The 20,658-nt window shown below is 42.1% G+C and overlaps 1 protein-coding gene across 3 annotated transcripts; it reads left to right on the top strand.

Annotated features, from left to right (window-relative positions):
• Positions 1–2,403: 2,403 nt before the first annotated feature.
• On the top strand, positions 2,404–20,658 carry LOC104474531 (colony stimulating factor 2 receptor subunit beta). Of its 3 annotated transcripts, XM_086753527.1 has the most exons (14): positions 2,404–2,661; positions 3,522–3,687; positions 5,687–5,816; positions 7,781–7,965; positions 8,287–8,435; positions 9,316–9,487; positions 9,584–9,716; positions 9,819–9,979; positions 10,878–11,023; positions 11,127–11,301; positions 13,137–13,227; positions 13,512–13,581; positions 17,479–17,582; positions 17,873–20,658. In XM_086753527.1, the coding sequence occupies exons 2-14, from the start codon at positions 3,618–3,620 to the stop codon at positions 19,068–19,070; spliced, it is 2,784 nt and encodes a 927-aa protein (XP_086609653.1). In that variant the 5' UTR covers positions 2,404–2,661; positions 3,522–3,617; the 3' UTR covers positions 19,071–20,658. The 3 variants fall into 3 exon arrangements, with proteins under 3 accessions (XP_086609653.1, XP_086609641.1, XP_086609648.1); XM_086753515.1 differs by having other exon boundaries at positions 9,584–9,979; XM_086753522.1 differs by having other exon boundaries at positions 3,466–3,687; positions 9,584–9,979.

Genomic DNA, 20,658 nt, shown 5'->3' with positions numbered 1-20,658 from the left:
ACACCTCATTGCAAAGTAGAACTAACAACAAATTACTGTATGAGATTCTTCAACAAATAAGGTTACATATGAGTTTATTTTATCAGTTTATATTCAAAAGGTTTTTTTTTGGGGGTATGAAATAACTCTGCTCCCTTTTTTTTTTCACTTGAAATTGAGATACTTGTGAAGAAGAGTTTGAATGTTGCCTATTCAGCTTTCCTTAAGGAGTTCATTATTGAAAAAAAAAAATCTTGCAATAATTTATTCTAATACTGTATTTTAAAAACACCATGCAGTCATGGTGTTAAAAAGATATCATCAAGTATAAATATAATCAGTAAAAAATAAGACATTAAAAGAGTTTTCAAACACTATGCTTTGGATTTGACTGTTAGTTTCTGTGACATTAAGCTACAATGTTTTAAAACTCCTCATTTAAAAAAATCTTTGTTCTTGACCTGCTGCTAAAATTTATACAGACAAAAAGGAAGATTAACAAGTATCTGAAGGTACTAAGAAACAGTTAAGTAATGATTCATGAATAACTAATCTGCCCCTCCCAAAACTGGCAAATAATGTTTTCTCTTTTCTCAAGATCTTCAACAACAACAAAAGTATTTGAAGTGACTTGGGTTTTTTCTTCCTAATGTATATAAATAAGCTTATTTATATACATAAGGTTTAATATTCTATTATCTGTAACTCTGCATTTATGTACATAAGTGTATTGGAAATAAAGGAAAGAGTTTATATTTAAAGATAAGCACACCATTTGCTATATTGCGATCCATAAATCATTTCTTACTTGATGCTTAATAATTAAGTGCATAGTTCTAGTAGCATACTAAGCCTGTAGCGACTTGTATAAGAAAAGGCACTCTCCAAAGAGCTGCAAGATATGTTACAGGCCATATCTGCTTTCCAGGTACAGAGGTTCCACCTGAAGAATCCATGCATATTAAATTTCAGTGATAGATAACATATATTCAGAAGAGACATAGTTTATGTCTTCCTTTTTTCCAATGATGGAAGATTTTAGTTGACATTATTTTACTAAAATGTTACAAACTGTAACTTCCCACTTCAAAGGCATTGTGGCAATGCGGTTCAGGAAGGAGATGAAGCAATATACACTGATAATGTTAGTGATCTTACACTTTGTGATACATAAGAGAATGTCTTGTTCATTTGAAACCTAATTGATGTGCATGGCCTGTAAAGCTTCTGGTGTGCAGGATTACTTGTTACCTGTTCCTGGAGTTCAACAGAGCAAATAACATCTGAAGATTTTCACTGGCAGCTAGATCCTGTGGTGTAACCAGCAACTCAGCAAGTCTGTCTGAAGATGGAGGAGCTGTTTGAGTGAGGAAGAAAAGGGAGGGAAAATGTCTGCTGGGAAACAAGAAACCTCTTTTCTTAGGGTGGGGGAAGTACATACATAAACTTCCTGGCCTCTCAAAATCAGAGCAGAAGAATTCCTTTCTGCCTTTATACTGTAATGCAAAGTAAATTCTGTGTATCCAGCAAAGTAGTTGCATATTCCCCTTGTCTGCGGGTTTTAAACACATAGCTCCTGATAGTCCCAACACATTATTTCCTTAAATACTCTCATGTTCTCTTTGCTTTGTACATTCCTCTTATTTACAGTAAACATTTTTCCCTTGTATATTGATGTAGTTCTTGTGAGACCCTAACTGTGGTCAGTACTACATGGTTTTGGTCAGTACTACAGGGTGTAGTAGCAGTGCAGGACAGACAGGCAGTTATATTCTGTATCTGGGGACTCATCTTAGTCCCCTGTAGTTTACCTCTGAAAGCACAAACCTGAGTGTGTCTTTCCCTTATGGCTACCTAACTTTCCTACAGATCTTATTATTGAAGGCTACTGAGCTAAGTTTGAAAGCTGTATGCAAAACTGTGTGGCTGCCTTGGATGTAGGATAACTTCAGACCAACTCTTCTCACCACTTTTCTTTTGTTTCCTTTATGTACTATAATACTTAGAATTTATTATTAATAGTTGTTGAAATTGGTAAAACTTATTTTTTTAAAATATTACTCAAATTAAAGGGTTACAGAGATAAAGGTTGTTTTTTCTCCACCTCACCCCTCCCAATATATATGTACATATAAACATAAAGTTCAGAATGATCCCTGCCTTGAAGATTGTCTAGCCTAGAGTAAATCAAGAAACAGCACTGGCGTAAAAACCAAAGAGTTATTTCTTAGTCCCTCTCACTTCTGCTGCCGTCAATCGTCTTTTTTTTTCTGAAAATGCATTAGTCACCTGATCTGGTAATTGTTCATATGCAGATTTGTAATGACCAACTTCCTTCCCCTCCCTTCCCTTTAAACAGTTCCATTTGTGTAAGTGCTTCTGGGGCTAAAATAGGAAGTACAGACTTCCTATTTTACAGGCAACTACACAGAATTTCACTGAAAGGGCGTGATCTGCTTCTTTGAAAGTGGCATTTCAGGTGCATGGAAGATATAGCAGTTATTTTGAAGACTTACTTGCCAAAAAAATCCTGTGGTTGGTGTATACCTTCTGTCTCCAGTTCTAGGGAAGTGTGGTTTTGGTGGTTTCTGTATCAGAGGATTCTGGTGCTGTGGGGGGAGGCTGGACAGGGAGTCACCCATCAGGTTGAATCATCTGCCTCACGAACAGCTCTGGATCCAGGTAAGGGAACTCCTTCCTCTCTGGGCAAAGAAAAATGGCAGAGAGTCTGCTCTCATACAAGGGCTTGTGAGTTATTAAGGTATTCCTTAGCTGTAATGATTATTCAAGGGCTCAGCCAGCTGTTTCTGGTGTCATGAAGTGTCATTCAGGAATGTGAAAGCCAATAGGAATTTAAAAGGAGTTTTTTCCATATTCCCCTAAAGTAGAAAAGAGTTTCAGCTCTGTAACATACTTCAGTAGGGGAGTTTATTATACTTTTGAGAGACCAATGAGAGATGACCGAAAGGACTTGAATTCCACTGTTGAACAATATAGTCTGTGGTCTTTGAACCACTTAATTTACTCTCAATCTCAACAATCATTAAAAAAAAAAAAAGAGATAAATAGTTTCTTTTGTATTCTTTCTACAATTTTCTACTTCTTTGGGGAGCAGCTGGAAAAGTAATATGTTGAAGAGAAATCTGAAAGTGAATGAATATAGAAATTCAACCCCTGTAGCTCCCAGGAGCTATGTGGTTGGGGATCATATTTTTAAGGAAAGGTAAGAAACAGAACACCATTGTGGTTCATCAGGAAGGCTTTGAGCATGAAGAGCAACAGGAGGAATTAATTTGAAGGCTGAGTTCTCTTCACAGATTAGAATTGTTTCTTGTTGCTACTCAGCTGAAAGAATCCTTTCACTTCCTTGGAAATGTGCATTTAATTCTTCTTTCTTTGCTCTTATTGCAAACTCACACAATAAGAAGGCGCAGACTTTCTCCTACAATACTTGGTAGAAGTTCTTTCTGAATGTCACTCCAACAGGAAGCCTAAAGAAGTTCCCTAATTCAGTTTTACTTCTCTTTATTTGAAATGAAAAGAAGAAGCTTCACAATAAGCAGAGCAAGAGAGTAGCCAGAGGGCAATGAAAACAATTATCTTCTGAATTAGGATCAAATTTGTGTGCAAAGGACGGTATGATCATGAAAGAGATTTTCATCCTTCTGCTGAATCTATGTTTGGTCTTCAGTGTCCAGACCATTCGAGGTGAGTTTGAAATTCATGTTCCCCTTTATCCTTCCATGATTGCCTTTCTTTTTGTATCTGTCTCCTTCTTTCAGCTGATGTTCTTCCTAATTTTCTGCTTGCTTTTCCGCTTCTTTCTGCCACCATCTTCTATATTGTAGGAGAACAGACATCTTGATCAAAACCAGTGTGTAGCAGATGCATATGCAGACAAATCAGTTCTGTGGTATAGACAGGTGAAATACCAGACAAATGGATGAGATGAACAAGCTGACTGGTTAATAGAAAGGAGGAATAGACCCTGATAGTGACAACATAGGAAAATGAAGGGTTGTGTGATTCAGATGGTAGTGTACAGGAGTAGAGACAAGTGGACAGACACAAGATGGGGGGGGGGGGGCGGAGGGATGTGTGGGGGCTACCAACAGCAACATCCAGATGACCTGACTTTCTTCTTGTGGAATTGCTTACAGATAAAGAGACCATCTGCCATATCTACTGCTTGTGTTTCTGAGTTTAATGTCTTTCCTTTTCTGATGCAATAAGAGCTACTTTTCTTTCTTTCTTTCTTTCTTTCTTTCTTTCTTTCTTCCTTCCTTCCTTCCCTTTCTTTCTCTCTTTCTTTCTTTCTCTTTCTTTCTCTTTCTTTCTTTCTTTTTCTCTCTTTCTTTCTTTCTTTCTTTCTTTCTTTCTTTCTCTTTCTCTCTCTCTTTCTCTCTCTCTCTCTTTCTGTCTTTCTCTCTCTTTCTTTCTTTCTTTTTCTCTTTCCCTCTTTCCCTCTTTCCCTCTTTTTCTCTTTCTCCTCTCCCCTCCCCTCCCCAGAATGGGAATGGCAAGTATGTCCCAGGGAGAGCCAGTGCACTGTCTGTATCAAGACTAAGCCTGTACCCATCCTAAACATCTCAGCATAAAAGTGTTGTCAGAAGGTGTGCCTCATGGACATTCAACTTTTCCAAGACAGATGTCAATGCCTGAGTTCCACGGCAGTGGGGGAGTTACACTGCCTGGCCCAGTGCCAGTTGCAGGACATCTCTCTTTGAGATGTCTGAGGGAAAATGTATTACAGTGTAGGTCAGAGTGGTTTCTTGACATTCCAAGCTTTAGCCTTACATTCAGATGATCCCTTTCTATGTAGGATGTTCCATTTTCTGGTTGTGCAATGAATGCCATAAAACTTACTTTGCACTGGTTTCCAGTAGAAAATCAAAGTAAAGTCCCTGTTATGCCTGCTAGCTAAGACACCATCATACTTTTCTGATGGGTTTTTTTTTGCCTGTAAAAAGCCCCTCAACCAAGCTGATAGTAGTTCTCATCACAAAAAAAAAAATTATTTGAGAGAGCACACTCTTGTTTCCATGCTGAAATCTCTGTCATCTGAAGGTCATATCCCAATACTGCAGCACAGATATTACCTTCAGAGGAAATAAAGAAGAAGAAAGCAACTTCCTTTGTAGTGAATGTACCAGTGGTAGCCTGTATTTTCCCAGTTCACAGTTGTGAGGTTAAGAAAAAAAAAGTTATCCTTTACGGACATTTCTGGGTCATAATTCTAGTTCCAAAAAATTAGTTTGGGCATTCTGAGTCATAACAATATTCTTCCCAGGGCATCTAACTTTTAAATATACCTTTGTAGTGTCATAACCTTTACTAGTTAGTGGCAAATAAGTCACATACAGCAATACACAAAGACGAAATGATCACAATGTACTTGCTGACCATGGTATCTACTAATTGCTGGAAACAGTGTTTGAAACCTTGGCTGAAATTATGTGCCTTGCAGGCACAAAGGTCTCACTTCATTGTTGTTACTTGTAGCTTGGTTTGGACACTTACTTATTGTGGAGATGCGCAGAATGGCCACAACTGTACATATTTTCACCAAGAGTAATTTTTTAGTGCCATGAGGAGAATATGGTTATCAATACCTTCCCAACTCTGCTGGCAGAATCACTGTACCTGCTATCTCTCACTATTTATGTTTGTAATCACTGCATCTTTTCTACCCAAATTCCTTTCTCAGAGAGTATCCCTATGAAGAGCTTGAGCTGCTACAACGACTACAGCTCACAGACGACTTGCACATGGATGGAACGCTCAGAGGCTCATGACCTCATTGGTATGATTCTTTACCAAAGGAATGATATCATCATGTAAGTACCTGAAATGTACTGTGCTAGATAAAAGTCCAGAGGGAAACTGGCCACAACATGGAACCAAAGGGACCAGCAGCCAGGTTTTCAGAAAGCATAACCACCTCCTTCTGTCATTGGGTTAAAGTAAAAGTTGTGCCTGCTTCTGAGGCCTCTTCTGGGAAGGGAGGATTGAATAAGGTGTGCTAGTGGAGTTACTTTTATCACCTTTACAATTATTTTCCCATAATTTTGTTGTGGGATCATAGATACGAAATAAGATGGGGCATATAGGTTGCTGTTAATGGGGTGGAGAAGATGGTGTCAGAACAAGTGTGAGCCAGAGTGTTGTTTATAAACCTAAAAGGGAGGAGATATCCTCCCATTTATTTTGCTCATTTAGGAGCATCACTGAGAGTATGGTTTTGATTACTTCTGGGAAACATATATAGACTCTGTGTTTGTGAGATAGAGAAGACTGGTAAGTTCATCTGTGCTACCACTTTTCCTCCCAGAGATACTAGTCAGTTTATGACAGTATCTCTCTGATACATCTGTTTCCGAATGAAAAGGGAACTGAATCACCAGACTGGATCAACTGTGAGGATAAGAATGACAGAGAGGGAGGAACAGTCAAGGGAGAGAGAAAGACAAAGATGGAAAGCTGAGAAGAAATTTAATTAGATTCGGGGGATACAGGAAGGAAAGAACTACTGATTTTATTGTAAAGAAGAGAGAATTAATAGACCTAAAAGCAGCTGAAATCAGTGGAAGGTCTTTGGAACAGGACCTTAAAGCTAATGCTTCTGGGAAAAGATGATATAGAATTACTTGTACCTTTGGAGGATTCTCTGGAACATTGTTACATGATGGAGCGTGGGGGTCACACAGGAAACGTGACTGAAGTGAACTAATCAGACAAGCAGGTATTAAGTGTGGACAGTCACACAGCTGAAATAAAAATGGCTAACAATTATAAAAGGTCAGCTCATAGATGAAGAATAGTTGACTCAATCCCAAACTGCAAGGTAATGCTGGTGAGTAGATAGAAATATCTTCAGGACTTCACAGCCCTTGGATTGACCCTTTTGTTTAAGAGTACACACACGTATGGTCAGTCCCATCCATACTTCAGGAATATCCCTGGTTTCCTTGCTAATACTCGACTTTAAAAAATAGCGATAGTGCTGAATAATGCTTGCTGACATATAGTTGGCTAGGAGACTCCATTCTATCCTGAAAGACAGTATTTGGCCTTACATATTCACAACTTAATATTTCTCATCTGAACTGGAACAATGTTTTATACTGGTCATGACATCATAAGCACAAACAAAATTCCAGAGAGTATAAAGAGAAGCAACACATCTCCCCAGCAGCTCAGACTACTGCAAGCACACAAAGCTTATGCTCTCTTGTCTAGTTTAAAATATTATTTCTAATTTTCATGATACTCCTTGGCCTGGGGAAAGGCTATCTAAAAGGATGATGAACATTGTGGATGAAATCTTTAATGAATATGTAAGGTCCCTTGACAGAACAGAACCACTAAGGATACAGAAATACATTTTGGTTGGAGAAATTTTTTTTAAAGTATCCTTCTGAGACTGCAAAATGAATGTCTTCAAGAAGCTAAGGATCGTCTTTCACTCTGAGTGAAATGTGCATTTTCATGACATTATTTTTCATCATACTATTTTTCACATTAAAAAAATGAAATTATGTAGAGTTAAACTAAAAACTAACAAAAAAAGATTGGTACCAAAGTATAACATCCTGCTGCACAACTTTGAAATGGGAAGGCATTTGATAAAAATCCTAGTGTTAAAATTGTTTGTTATATTAACTGAGGCAAAACAGGTACAGTGAGAAGAGGAGATAAGTTATAACAACAGAATGGGATGGAATTGATTTTAGGCATTTAATTTTGCATTAACTATAGGTCTCCAAATCAGATCTTTATAGATAATTTTCTGTATACACAGGGAGAACAAGGAGATGATTTGCGAACGCCAGACAAAAAATGACTTACATGAGGCTCTGGACACCTATGTGCACTGGGTTTGTCGCAACACTACAGACAATTTTGGAATGGGGGTAAATGTTTCTTACGGCTTCAAATCGAACAAGATGCTTCAAGCAGAACTAAATGTTGATCTTTTCCAAAATGGTAAGCATTAAATATCAAATTCTCATTTTCCAATGAATATCAAGGATCTTTGAGAAAGTATTTGCCAATCAGTCAGGAAGTGAATTCCACTTCCATTTTGGAAACTGCCAAAGAGTTCCACATTGAGAGGATGGGACAGGGAGGGGGGTGGCCAACTTTCTGGGAGCAGCTGGACCTGGAAGTGGGACTCAAGCAGGAGCTACTTGGTGTGGCAGGGGTAAGATGCTCTGGAAATGGGGAAGCTTACCTAGGTATTTCCTTCCCTTCTTCATGTCCCTGTCCTCACTATCTCCTCTCATGGGTTGTACCTTCACCTTCCAGTTCAGACCCTCCCACCTCAAAACCTCTCAGTCAGCTTGATGAGATCAGGAGACTTCTTGCTGACCTGGAAAGCACCTGATGGAAGCCAAGGGCTGGGCGATGCACTGGAGTATGAAGTCACTTATAAGAGGAAGTGGGAGTCCTGGGAGGTAAGAGTGGAGGAGCTGGGCTGCCCTGGTTCAAGCTGCACCCTTTTTGGGCAGTTGAGATTCTGTGACAAAAGCTGTGCAAATGAATGGCCTCTCTGTCCTCAGGCACTATGAGGAGATGCAACAGATGTTGTTTCAGGTCAGGCGGAAGGGTCTCTTTTTCTATTTGCAAGTGACTTGTCCAGTGAAATACCATTTGTCTTGAATTGAATGCAAAGATCTGTTCTTCACTGTAAAAAAAGCACTGCACTTGGTTTTGAGCTGGAATTAATTTTGCCCTGAATCCCTCCCAGATGGAACTAAAGCACATTCCAACAGGAGCCTGGGGGTTCATGTGGGAAAATGGCAAAATACATTTGAAGCTGCTTCCCCTTCCAGAAGGATATGTTTTGATAATTTTTTTTTAGGTTTTGAGAATCCTTATCCTTTGCCCTATTGTTTCCCTAGATCTGCATGTTTCTGTTCTGTACCTGAACAGCCTGATATCTGTATCTGTCAGCCTGATATTTTGGCCAGAGTCATGCAAAATTCTGCATTAAGCAGTGTTGTGAACTTGTGTAGCTTGTGCTGAAGACAACTGGGGCTCTGCAGGCGGCAGGAGCTGGCCCACCTTCTGGGGCAGATTGTACCCAACAGTGCCTCTGTCTTATCCTTCTTGGGCCATGCTGGCAGCATGCACAATGAAGCCCCTCTAGTATGGAAACAAGGAGCACTGCACAGCAGGAGATGCACGGACCATCACATGCAGGGGACTGCTGGGAGATGCCACCTGGCAGTCACCTCCTCTCACTCATTCCCTGTTCTCCCTCTCCCCTCTTCTCCATTCTCCAACTCCCCAATTTCCTCCCTCCCTGCTTTCCCTGCTTTCCCCCAACAACAGCAAGCTGCCTCACTCTTGCTCTCCAACACCACTCGTTGCCATCTCAGCCACAAGAACCTTGTCCCAGGGAGCAGCTACGTTGCCCATGTGCGAGCCAGACCGGGGCAAGCAAGTGGCTCCTCGAGGCAGTACAGCAAGTGGAGCACAGAGGTGTCGTGGGAGACTCCAGAAGGTAGCGTGGGATGGAGCGGGACCATGCAGCAGTGGAAGCGCTGGCTGAGATGCCAAAACTTTCCTGTCATTTAGCTTGCTCTCATCTTCTCTGAAGGTGACCTTCAGCCCAAGAACCTCCGCTGCCTCTTCAATGGTGCAGATCGTCTGACATGCAGCTGGGAAGTGAAGAAAGCGATCGTCACCTCTGTCCTCTTTGGCTTGTTCTTCAGGGCCACTCCAGCATCGGCGTATGTGTTCAGCCCATGGCAGCATGCCTGCACCTTTCCCATGGTGTTTCTGCTCTGTCCCGTTCCCCCTGATCTCAGCACAGCCTCTTTTTCTCCCAATAGAGAAGAGGAGTGCTCTCCTGTGCATGAGCAGGCTTTGCCCCATGTCCCATATGTGGTCCAGAGCTGTGAGATCCCTGTTAGCAACTCCAGCAGTCAGAGGCAGTACCACGTGTCTGTCCGGGCCAAGACGGAGGAGAAACTGATTGAACCCTGGAAGAACAGTGAGTTGCTGTGTTGTTTCTTGGTTCTGCTGGTTGTTTCCTGGAGAGGTGCCCTGGCTGGGCAAGTCGAGCTGAGGACAGCTGTGGTGAGGGAAAATGAGTGGGAAGAGGAAGAGACCAAGACTGATGAAGAAAGAGACTGGGCGCTGTGTCAGGTTAGAGGTGTGAGAGGGGTGGCTTGTAGGTGTGGAGTTCCTCAGTGGCACTCAGTTCCTCAGTTACTTTGAGGAAGGTGGCAGTGGTGGAAACTACTGTGCAGAAATTCAGGTTGTGACTTACAGCTCCTCACTGAGTGACTGTCACCCTGCTGACATCTCCGTGATTGACCTTCACGGATGTCCCAGGTGGCAGGGAGCTGTGGTGAGAGATGTTTCTAGGGAGTGTGTCACTATGTGAGTTCTCAAGAAGCCAGTGGAGCTCTTGTGGGTTTGTGCAGCGGTCCCTGCAGCACTGGATAAGGTAGGACTCATCTGCTGAGTGAGGTGGGTCATCTTTGCCTGCTTGCATCTAGGGGTACTGGTGCTGCTTTTCATAGACTAAAGCTGGGAGAGCTCCTGCATTGTATGAAAATATCAGATAGTAACTGCAAAAGAGCTAAAAATCTCTGGAAATCTGGTGGACCACTACGGATGTTTCAAATATTGCTTTATTATTTTTCTGTACACGGAGTGCTGTCAATAGTAATGGACAGGGATTTTCTGTTATTTAACGGTCTACTGGTTTATTGTATTTGACTAGAAAATGAAGTTGCAGAGCAACAAGGAGTGTTGAAATGCTGAGACCTCTTACATTGCATAAAACAACATTGTTTTTAGTCTCTGGAAACTATTCACAGTGGTGAAAGTGAGCGCTGGACCAGTATCTTGATAAGTACTCTGAGACATTCTGTGTGTTCCAGTTAAGGTGCTGCCACCTGCAAATGTGTCTGTAACAATGACCAACAGCCAAGAGTATGAACTGAGGTGGAAAAAACACAGTTTAAAATATGACTTCATAAAACAGAGATACCAAGTTGAGTACTGGAAAAACAACCAATACGAAAAGGTAAGTCTTTGAACGTGCCCGAATCCTGGATTTCCCTTTGCTGGGCAAATGGGAAAGACAGTTCCTCTCATCTTCATCATTTCTGCTTCTTTCTTCTCCCTAGACTGTCCAGAAGTTAAATATCAGCAACGATGAACCTCCCTTCATCTTTACCCTTCAGATGCTGGAATCATCTACAGAATATAGGGGGAAAATGCGTGCAAGGGTGAATGCCCCTTCGGACTACAAAGGGCCTTGGAGTGAATGGAGTGAGGAGTTCACCTGGAAGACTGAGACTGGTACTTGTATTGCAGACTACTTCTGTAAGGTTTTGTGGACAGTTAATGGCTGAAATGCCTCCATAGAAAAACATGTTCTCTCAGCTGGGGCTGAAGTTAGGTCCAGCCATGAGCTAGCTGAGGTTGTTTAACAAGGTGGCTGTCCTCTCTGCAGGACAGAATACACCCTATCAGTCTTTTATATTTGCAAAGTGACTATAGGGCTGTGGAAAACACACACAGCCTACTGGAGATAGGAACTTTTACATATGCTTGTGAAAAAAAACATAAAGGCAGAATGTCTGCTATCATATGGTCTTGTGCCCAAAGGAATATAGAATCATAGAATGGTTAGGGTTGGAAGGGACCTTCAAAGGTCATCTAGTCCAACGCCCCTGCAAGGAGCAGGGACATCCCCAACTAGATCAGGTTGCTCAGAGCCTCATCCAACCTGGCCTTGAATGTCTCCAGGGATGAGGCATCCACCACCTCTCTGGGCAACGTGTGCCTGTGCTCTACAACCCTCATTGTAAAAAATTTTTTCCTAATATCTAAGCTAAATCTACCTCCCTCCATTTTAAAACCATTGCCTCTAGTCCTGTCACAGTAGGCCCTACTGAACAGTCTCTACCCATGTTTCCTGTAGGCCTCCTTGAGGTACTGGAAGACTGCTATAAGGTCTCCCCAGAGCCTCCTCTTTTCCAGGCTGAATAGCCACAACTTTCTCAGCCTTTTCCTCATAGGAAAGGTGCTCCAGCCCTCTTAGCGTCTTTGTGGCCCTCCTCTGGACCCTCTCCAACTGGTCCATGTCCTTCTTATGTTGGGGGCTCCAGAACTGGAGGCAGTACTCCAGGTGGGGTCTCACCAGGGCAGACTAGAGGGGGAGAATCACCTCCCTCGACCTGCTGACCACACTCCTCTTGATGCAGCCCAGCATGCTGTTGGCCTTCTGGGCTACAAGGGCACATTGCCTGCTCATGTTGAGCTTCTCGTCCACCATCACTCCCAAGTCCCTCTCCTCAGGGCTGCTCTTGATCCATTCTCCGCCCAGCCTGTATTTGTGCCTGGGATTGCCACGACTCAGGTGCAGGACCTTGCACTTGGCCTGGCTGAACTTCATGAGGTTGGCACGGGCCCACCTCTCTAGCCTGTCAAGGTCCCTCTGGATGGTATCCCTCCCTTCCAGCGTGTTGATGGCACCACACAGCTTGGTGTCGTCGGCAAACTTGCTGAGGGTGCATTCTATCCCACTGTCCATGTCGCTGACAAAAATGTTGAACAGGGCTGGGCAGAACACAGACCCCTGAGGGACGCCACTCATCACCAGTCTCCACCTGGACATTGAGCCGTTGACCACCACTCTCTGAGTGCGGCCATCCAGCCAATGGCAAATTTAGATAAGTGTACTCAGGAACAAATTGGCATATTCTTAATGATCATTTGTGGCAATGAGCAGAGGAAGCTCTTTCTTAGAAAATCTCTGAGACCTCCATCTCTTCAGGACTGTACAGAGTAAGCAGACCTAAGGTGCCTGAAGACATGCCTGTTGTTCATGGTGGAGTAAGGTACCTAACCATTTTCTTATTAGCATACATTTTTTACTGTGATGTCGGAAAAAAAAAAGAATCAGTGGAGGAAAGGATGAACTCTTTTGATCAGTAAGCTGTTCAGGCCACATTTGGTCTGTCCCATGTTGGAGGGTATCCCAACAGTTTGAAGGCCTCATGATCCTATCCCTTGTCCTGCCACCTACATTTCTGTGATCAGCTTGTGTGAAGAGTGACCAGAGTGAAAAACCTGTTACAGGAAGCAGCCACTCTGCAGCTGGATACCTATTTTTCTCTTCTCTGTTTCAGTTCTGCCTCCAGTATTTCTCCACTTGGTGCTCCCAGCTGTCATCATCACTTTGCTAATAGTTGCTTATTGCAGCTATAAGTATCTCCTCAGGTGGGTTTGCGTTGGGACGAGGAGATTTGGCAGCACGTTGGCCACGTAGGCTGCATAAAGGCTGAGGCTCTTCTTGTCCCCCATGAGGAAGAGGTCTATGTGGAGATGAGCCTTGGTGTGGGCAGCCTTGTGCATGTCTGTGCAAGGATGAAAGTTGGGTGGTGGTGTGCCAGGGCCTTGGTGGTGCCTGGCTGTGTGAAGCGGCACAGTGTATGGGGTGCAGTCTTGTCTGCTTGCAGGCACACTGAGAAGCAAATCTTGAAAACGCTGTGTTGTTGTTGCAGGAAGAAGCAAATGTGGGAGGAAAAGATTCCGAACCCCAGCAAGAGTCTCCTGATCCAGAGCTACCTGGGGGTAAGAGGAAACTGAACCTTGAAGGGTTCATTATTTCTCTTTCTTTTTCAGGGCTTTGAATAATCTTAAGAACTCTCTCTGTCTCCTTGTCCTCAATGAACAGATATCTTCATTAGTCTATGCCTTATTTTTAGGAGAAGTTCTGGTCATATTCAACATAATTGTGATCTTATATTTATACTAGTAAACTTCTTTGTGTTGTGCTTGTCAGCATCACTGTGTTTTAAAATCAAGCTAGAAAGTTTTCACTACTTTAAAATTTTATCTGACTGAAATAATCTAGTGTCATTAGCAAACTTCATCAGCTGGTGCTTTCATTCATCTCCAAATAGCAATCAACACTAATTCAGAGCTTTTAGAATGGGTTGTAGCCCTATTAAATGAACTTTTATTTTGAATAAATGTTACCACCTGCCTGTCTGTTACCAGGACAATAATTCTTTATTGGAAATCAAGGAACACACTTAGACAGTATTTGGTCAAAGCTATGTAACTAGAACCTCCCTCCCTTCTGTGTCCTTTCTCCCTCAAAAAAACCAACCAAACAAACAAACCAACCAACCCATCTGGAAAGGATGCTATAGGTATCTCTAGATTTTGCTGGTATTCTTTCAGTCTTGGAAGAATAGCTAATTCAGTAATATGCCTGCCCCAACACACACACACAGACACACATATTTTTGTATAACAGTTGATTCTGTTCTATGTTCATGGGATGGGTTACAGTAAGTATCGATACATGGTAATCCAATGAGTATAATTTACAACATGACCTTTGTGTGAGGTGAATGAGCACTTACAGTATCTACATTTGTGTGTGAGTGAAGGAGTTAACATGTTTGTTAACCACTGCACATTTGTTACGTTGCTGTAAAATGGACTTTCATTATAATGATCTGATTTAATACATAATTTTAAAATAGATGGCAAAGACTAGGCATAGATTCTCTTTGCCAGAAGACAATCTGGTTATGCTTATACTAAAGTCTCAAGTTAATTTCTTTTGCCTGATATCTACAGTAAAAACTGGAAACTTTTTCCCACTCTAAGAAGCACCCTAATAGTTTTGTTTCTTCATCCACAAGCACTCACTGTCTTAGTTTCATGATTTTTAAAGATTTGATTCCTGCACTGAATTATCTTATCCTAAGTTTTCTAAACATCCCAGTAATTCTGTTTCTCTGCTCAGCTGTTACAGATGGACAGTCATTATACCCCTATATGTGAAATATTGCCCAGAGTGTCTCCATATGGTGCTGGAAAAGAGTAGACACTGCACAAAGGAGTAGCTTTGATGTTTATTGTTGTAGGAACATGCAGCATCTGTATGAGCTCTTTAATGGAGCAGCTCCTGTCCCCTGTACAATATCAAATTAGAATAGCATAGCATAGCATAGAATAGAACAGAACGGAACAGAACAGTTCACTTGGAAGAGACCTACAATGATAATCAAGTCCAACTGCCTGATGACTTCAGGGCTGACCAAAAGTTAAAGGATATTATTAAGAGCTTTGTCCGTATGCCTCTTAAATACTGACAGGGATGGGTCATTGGCCACCTCTCTAGGAAGCCTTTTCCAGTGCTTGACCACTCTCTCCGTAAATAAATGCTTTCTAATGTCCAGTCTAAACCTGCCCTGTTGTAGCTTTGAATCATTCCCACACATCCTGTCACGGGATACCCAGGAGAAGAGATTAGCACCTCACTCTCCACTTTCCTCCTCAGGAAGCTGCAGGGAGCAATGAGGTTGCCCCTCAGCCCCTTTTTCTCCAAATGAGATAAAGCCAAACCCAAACATTAGCCAGTCGTCAGAGGAGATTCCTCCCAGCCCTTTCCCCAGCTTTGTTGTCCTCTTCTGGATGCATTTGAGTACCTTAAAATCCTTCTTAAATTGTGAGACTCAGAACTGCACACAGTACTCAAGGTGAGACCACACCATTGCTAAATACATTGGGATAATCCCCTCTTTTGATTAGCTCTTTTTGCTGTATTTGATGCACCCCAGGATTCATTTTGCCATTTTGGCTGCCAGGGCACACTGCTGACTCATGTTGAGCAGTACCTAGTGTTACTCTGTCCCAGGTGCAGAATCCAACATTTGAACTTGTTATAATTTCAATCCATTAATCATTGCCCAATGCTGCAATCTATCTAGATCCCTCTGCAAGGCCTTTTGTCACTCAAGAAAATCAATAGCACCTCCCAGTTTGGTATCATCTGCAAACTTGCTAATGGTGCCTTCATCTCCTTCATCCAGATCATTGATAAAAATATTGAACTGGCCTTAGGACTGAGCTCTGAGGTACACCGCTGGTGACTGGTCACTAGCCAGATGTAGCCCCATTCACTACAACCCTCTGAGCTCTGCTCTTCAGCCAGTTCTTCACACAGCAGTACCTGCTAATCTCACAGCTGGACAACTTGTCCAGGAGAATACTATGAGGAACAGTATCAAAAGCCTTACTAAAATGAAAAAAAAACCACCCTACATCCACTGCCTTCCCTTCATCCACTAGGCAGGAGACCTTATCATAGAAGGATACCAAATTAGTTAAAGAGGACTTTCCCTTTGTGGACCCACATTGACTGTCTCTGATGATTGCATTGTGCTTTAAATGCCTTTCAATAGCACCCAGTATGATCCTCTCAATAATTTTTTTTCCAGGAACTGAGGTTAGACTAACTAACTGACATCTGTAGTTTCCTGAGTCTTCCCTTATGTCCTTCTTGTTAATTGGAATAACATTGGCTAGCTTTCAGGCAGCAGAAACCTGCCCAGACTTCCAAGACCTTTGGTACATGATCAAGAGGGGTCCTGCCGTAACATTCACTAGCTCCTTCAGTAATCAGGGATGAATCCCTTCAGATCCCATGGACTTATGAACATTCAGCTGATACAGCTGGTCCCTTACAATTTCAGTGTGCACAAATGGAAAGTCACTGTTCCCGCACTCATGGTCTTCCAACTCAGAGGACTGGGCAGCCCAAGGTCTATCTGTATTATTAAAGACTGAAACAAAAACTACATTGAATGCCTCTTATTTTTCTTCATCCCTATTAGTCAGGTGACCATCATCAACAAGTAATAGATCCAACATTTTCTTTAGACCTCCTCTTGCTATTAACGTACTTTAAAAAGCCCTTCTTGTTATCTGATACAACACTGGCCAGCTTCAACTCTTAATTGAGCTTTGGCCTTTTGTGTCTTTCTCCATACGTACACAAACCACAACTCTGTAATGTTCCTGCAAAGCCTAGCCTTGCTTCTAGAGATCATACAATTTCTTTTTCCTCTTGAGCTCCATGAAGAGTTCCCTGTTCAGCCAAGCTGGTCTTCTACCTCTCTTGCTTGACTTATAACACAATGGTATTGCCTGCTCCTGAACTTTTAAGAGGTTGTTCTTAAAAATTGACTAGCACTTGTGGACTCCCAAGCCTTCAACAGCAGACTCACAGGGGACACTACTAAGTGGCTCCCTGAATAGCTTAAAGTTTGCACTCTTGAAATCCAAGGAAGCCACTGTGCTGTCCTTTTTCTCATTACTCTGAAAATTTTAAACTCCATAATTTCATGATCACTGTGGCCAAGACAGCCACCTAACATCATATCTCCCATGAGTCCTTGTCTATTCACAAATAACAAGTCTATGAGGGCATATTTCCTAGTTAGCTCACTGAGTACTTGTAATTAGGTCAGTGGTAAGGCAAGATGGGTTTCAAGTAACTGTCTTCTGAAGAACAGAACACACCTTCTTGTCACTGGTGAAGTTGTATCCCTATTGCCAGATGCTGTAGGCTCTCCTGTTTGTTTATTTGTCCACAAGGAATGTATCATTCTTGATTCTACTGTCAGTGAGACACTGTTCTTTTGTCATGTTCTGCTTTTTCATTTTCAGAAAGCACATTTAGGCAAGTGGCCAACAAGCAGCCAACTGGACTCCAACAAATACAACCTTTCAGAGAAGATGGAGCAGGCTAGCTTCCTCCAAGTTGTGGATTGGTGAGTGAACAGCATGTTATAGTGGCACTGTGGATGATAGTCTCAAAGAGCTCCGTAAATCATGGCAGGATATGATCAAATGTTCTATCACTAAAAAGCCTATACAAATTGCTTTTGAGGGAGGGATACAATTTTTTTTTTTGCTATCTGGGTTAGCCTGCTTCTCCAAGAAAGATTTTTTCTAACCCTATATGTGGCTATGTGTGTTTTCAACTAAGCTTGTTTTAGATTTAATGATGTTTACCACAATAATATCTCTCATGAGCAACTTTTAACTTTCCCACATTCAGGCAGACGAAGACTTTGGCAGAGTCCCCTGAAGGGCAGGCTAAAAAGACAGATGTTTTCCCTGCTGCACTGGACCTACAGAACTCATACCACGCTTTAAATGAGCCAGAGCATGCCCTAGTTGTCGGCTCAAGTCAGATTGCTGGTCGTTCCTTTCCTGTTTCAAGGAGAAACAGTGCTGATGCAAGTATTCCTTCCCAAACAGCAATCTCCTCCTTTGCTTTCAATGGGCCATACTTGTACAGCTCAATGATGTCCTCCCAGCCTGATATGCACCACACCCTGGCAGGGGACCCATTGGGAATCCGTGAGAAATCAGTTTCCCTTCAGTATGTGACCCTCCCAAAGGAAAACAGTCCCCAGGCTCCACAGAGGCAAGAACAGCCAGGAGCAGGTCCTCCACAGCCCTTCCTGCTCCCAGATCAGAAGGAAATGATGCAGCACCTTGACGATGAGAAACAAGTCTCATTGGCCCCACCAGCCTGTGGAAAAGGCATGAAAGTGAGAACAGAAGAGCAGAAATCTCCGAAGGCTCTTAGCTGCATCACATCTCCTCAGCGGTGCCCCTTGGAGTACATCACCACAGAGAGCCTGTTACTGCCATCAGCCCCTGACTCCACCAATCCACCACTTGTCACTGCTGGGGAGCTACCTGGAGACTCACAGGAGCCCCAGCCTCCCAGTGACCACTCTTGCCATGAGTTTTCTCCTGGGAAAAGTGGTGTCATGGTCCCAGTTTCAGGTCAAGCACCAACCTCTTCTCTTGAATTGCCTCCGGATACATTTGGAGACTATCTTATGGTCCCTTTAGGTCTCCCTGGACATTCAGAACCCACAAAGATTTCTTTGCCTGTCTTACAGAAGGGAAATGATCTTTCTAGAAAGCAGCCTGTGTCAGAGGGTAACTTGGTGGTGTTAAACCCTGACAGCACTGAGCCGATTTTCCTTTGCCAGGTTGGTGACTATTGCTTCCACAGCCTAAAATCCAGTGTGAAGACAGATATTAGTCAGGAAGACCACCAAGTCAAGAAACCTTCTGAAGGCAAGACAACACCTGGAAAGCCTATTTCTGATGATGAATCCATCACTGGCAAGGAAAAGGATGTATCAAAAATGCAAGCTATTCAGCTTTTCAAAAACCTGAAATCAGATGATTACTTTTCCTGGCAGCAATCTTTGAGGATCACAGAAATACGTTAAATGGGCAAATATTAATGAATACCAAAGCTACATGTAACTGAAAGAGGTTGCAACTGTCTGATGAAAATGAACCCTCAGAGCTAGAAACAAATAAACACCAGTTCCTTTTCCATCCTCCAGTCCAACCTGTTGAAATGTTACATGACATAAAATGCTTAATAAATATTTAGAATAATATAATTTTTGAAAGTTAAATATCAATATGAGGTGATTCTTGCTAATTATAGAACTGTAGTCACATGGGTTAAATTTTGTATGAAATCTATTTGTCCTTAGAGGGAACAGGGAGTGTAAGAACTGTTACGACATCTTGTTTGTTAGAAGTCAGCCCAGCATGTCTGGGGTAATTAAGAAAGGTGGTAGAACAAAGGTAGGCCTCAAACACCAGCTGTGGAGATAGGCCCTGAGCCATCACTTTGGAGCCAGAAAATCAAGGAGCACCACGATCTGTTCTCAAGACCATCCATGGAGATTTTAAGGAGGGGTTCCACCAGTGAATTTGAGGACGGGGCACTCTGACGACCCCCAAGACCACCAGAAAACCCTCGACTCAAAAGACTGAGCATGCACAAGTGGGTGGGGAATATTATAATGATTATTACAAAATCTGATGATTATGTATCAGATTTCTGATGATTTTCTGATTATAAAATCTGATGATTATGTATTAGTATTTCAAAAGTTATTAATGATTATGCTTAAAATCACTAAATATATTCTGTCCAGATTTCCAGACTGGCATGCATGCTAGGTGGAAGAATCCCCCGTGCATCCAGTGCCGCAATGAAGAATGCCTGCTTCTTCATACTACATTGGTGTTAAGGAGTTTGATTCCCGATTTCAGTGACAGAAAGACGCAAAGTAGCTCGATATCCTTCTCAATGGCCTTCACAGATTTGGCATGAAAGACAATCCAAATATTGCCCTTTGGTGTTTTTCAAACTTTTTGGCTTATCCACAATGAACAATTTAGCCTCCTCATGATCCTGTGACAGATCACAGTCATCCTGCAATAATACCAGATTGCCTGAGGCAAAACTCGTGGCAGGAAATGCAGACTTAACAGCATGAAATGCTATCAGAAGAAGACAGGCTTGGAAATCTTGAAAAGAAAACATATTCTTAAAAGCAATTTTGTTGAACTTTTGTGTGTGTATAAAATAGATCTAAGAGTCACCAAGGAGCTTTCGTATCTCTACCTTTCTGCTACTGACATAAAATAGGTATTGACTAAGTTGAAAAAAAAACCCAGACAGTAATAGAAGGGTAAATAAAAAATAAGAAAAAAAAAAAGGTTGAAGTCCAGGAAACCTTTCTTAATGTTAAGGTGCAGTATACCACAGTGTATTCTAAGGGTAAGTAGGAAACATTACTGGGATACATAAAGTAGGCTGTAGAAAACCATGGGGAAGAAGACACATTACTGAAAAAAAACCCAAAGACTTGTAAGGTGCCGTGAGAGGAAGGGAGCAGGGCAGGTAACAGAAAATGACAGGCAAGAAACTCTGTGAAGGTGCACAAGCCTCCATCTGCTGGGATTTTTCTACGTCTAAGTGTTAAAATAATATATGATTTCGTTTTAAGTCCA

The sequence above is a fragment of the Chlamydotis macqueenii genome, chromosome 1 (genome assembly GCF_036417535.1).
Source record: "Chlamydotis macqueenii isolate bChlMac1 chromosome 1, bChlMac1.mat, whole genome shotgun sequence".
Lineage (NCBI taxonomy): Eukaryota > Metazoa > Chordata > Aves > Otidiformes > Otididae > Chlamydotis > Chlamydotis macqueenii.
The sequence above is the reverse complement of the archived record's forward strand: the minus strand, read 5'-3'. Positions and strand labels throughout refer to the sequence as shown.

Bases quoted from the DNA above. Each gene is read 5' to 3' on its own strand.
- LOC104474531 (XM_086753515.1), top strand. From the start codon at position 3,618: ATGATCATGAAAGAGATTTTCATCCTTCTGCTGAATCTATGTTTGGTC. The intron at 7,966-8,286 runs GTAAGCATTAAA...TTCACCTTCCAG, and splicing joins TGTTGATCTTTTCCAAAATG to TTCAGACCCTCCCACCTCAA. The intron at 17,583-17,872 runs GTGAGTGAACAG...TCCCACATTCAG, and splicing joins TTCCTCCAAGTTGTGGATTG to GCAGACGAAGACTTTGGCAG.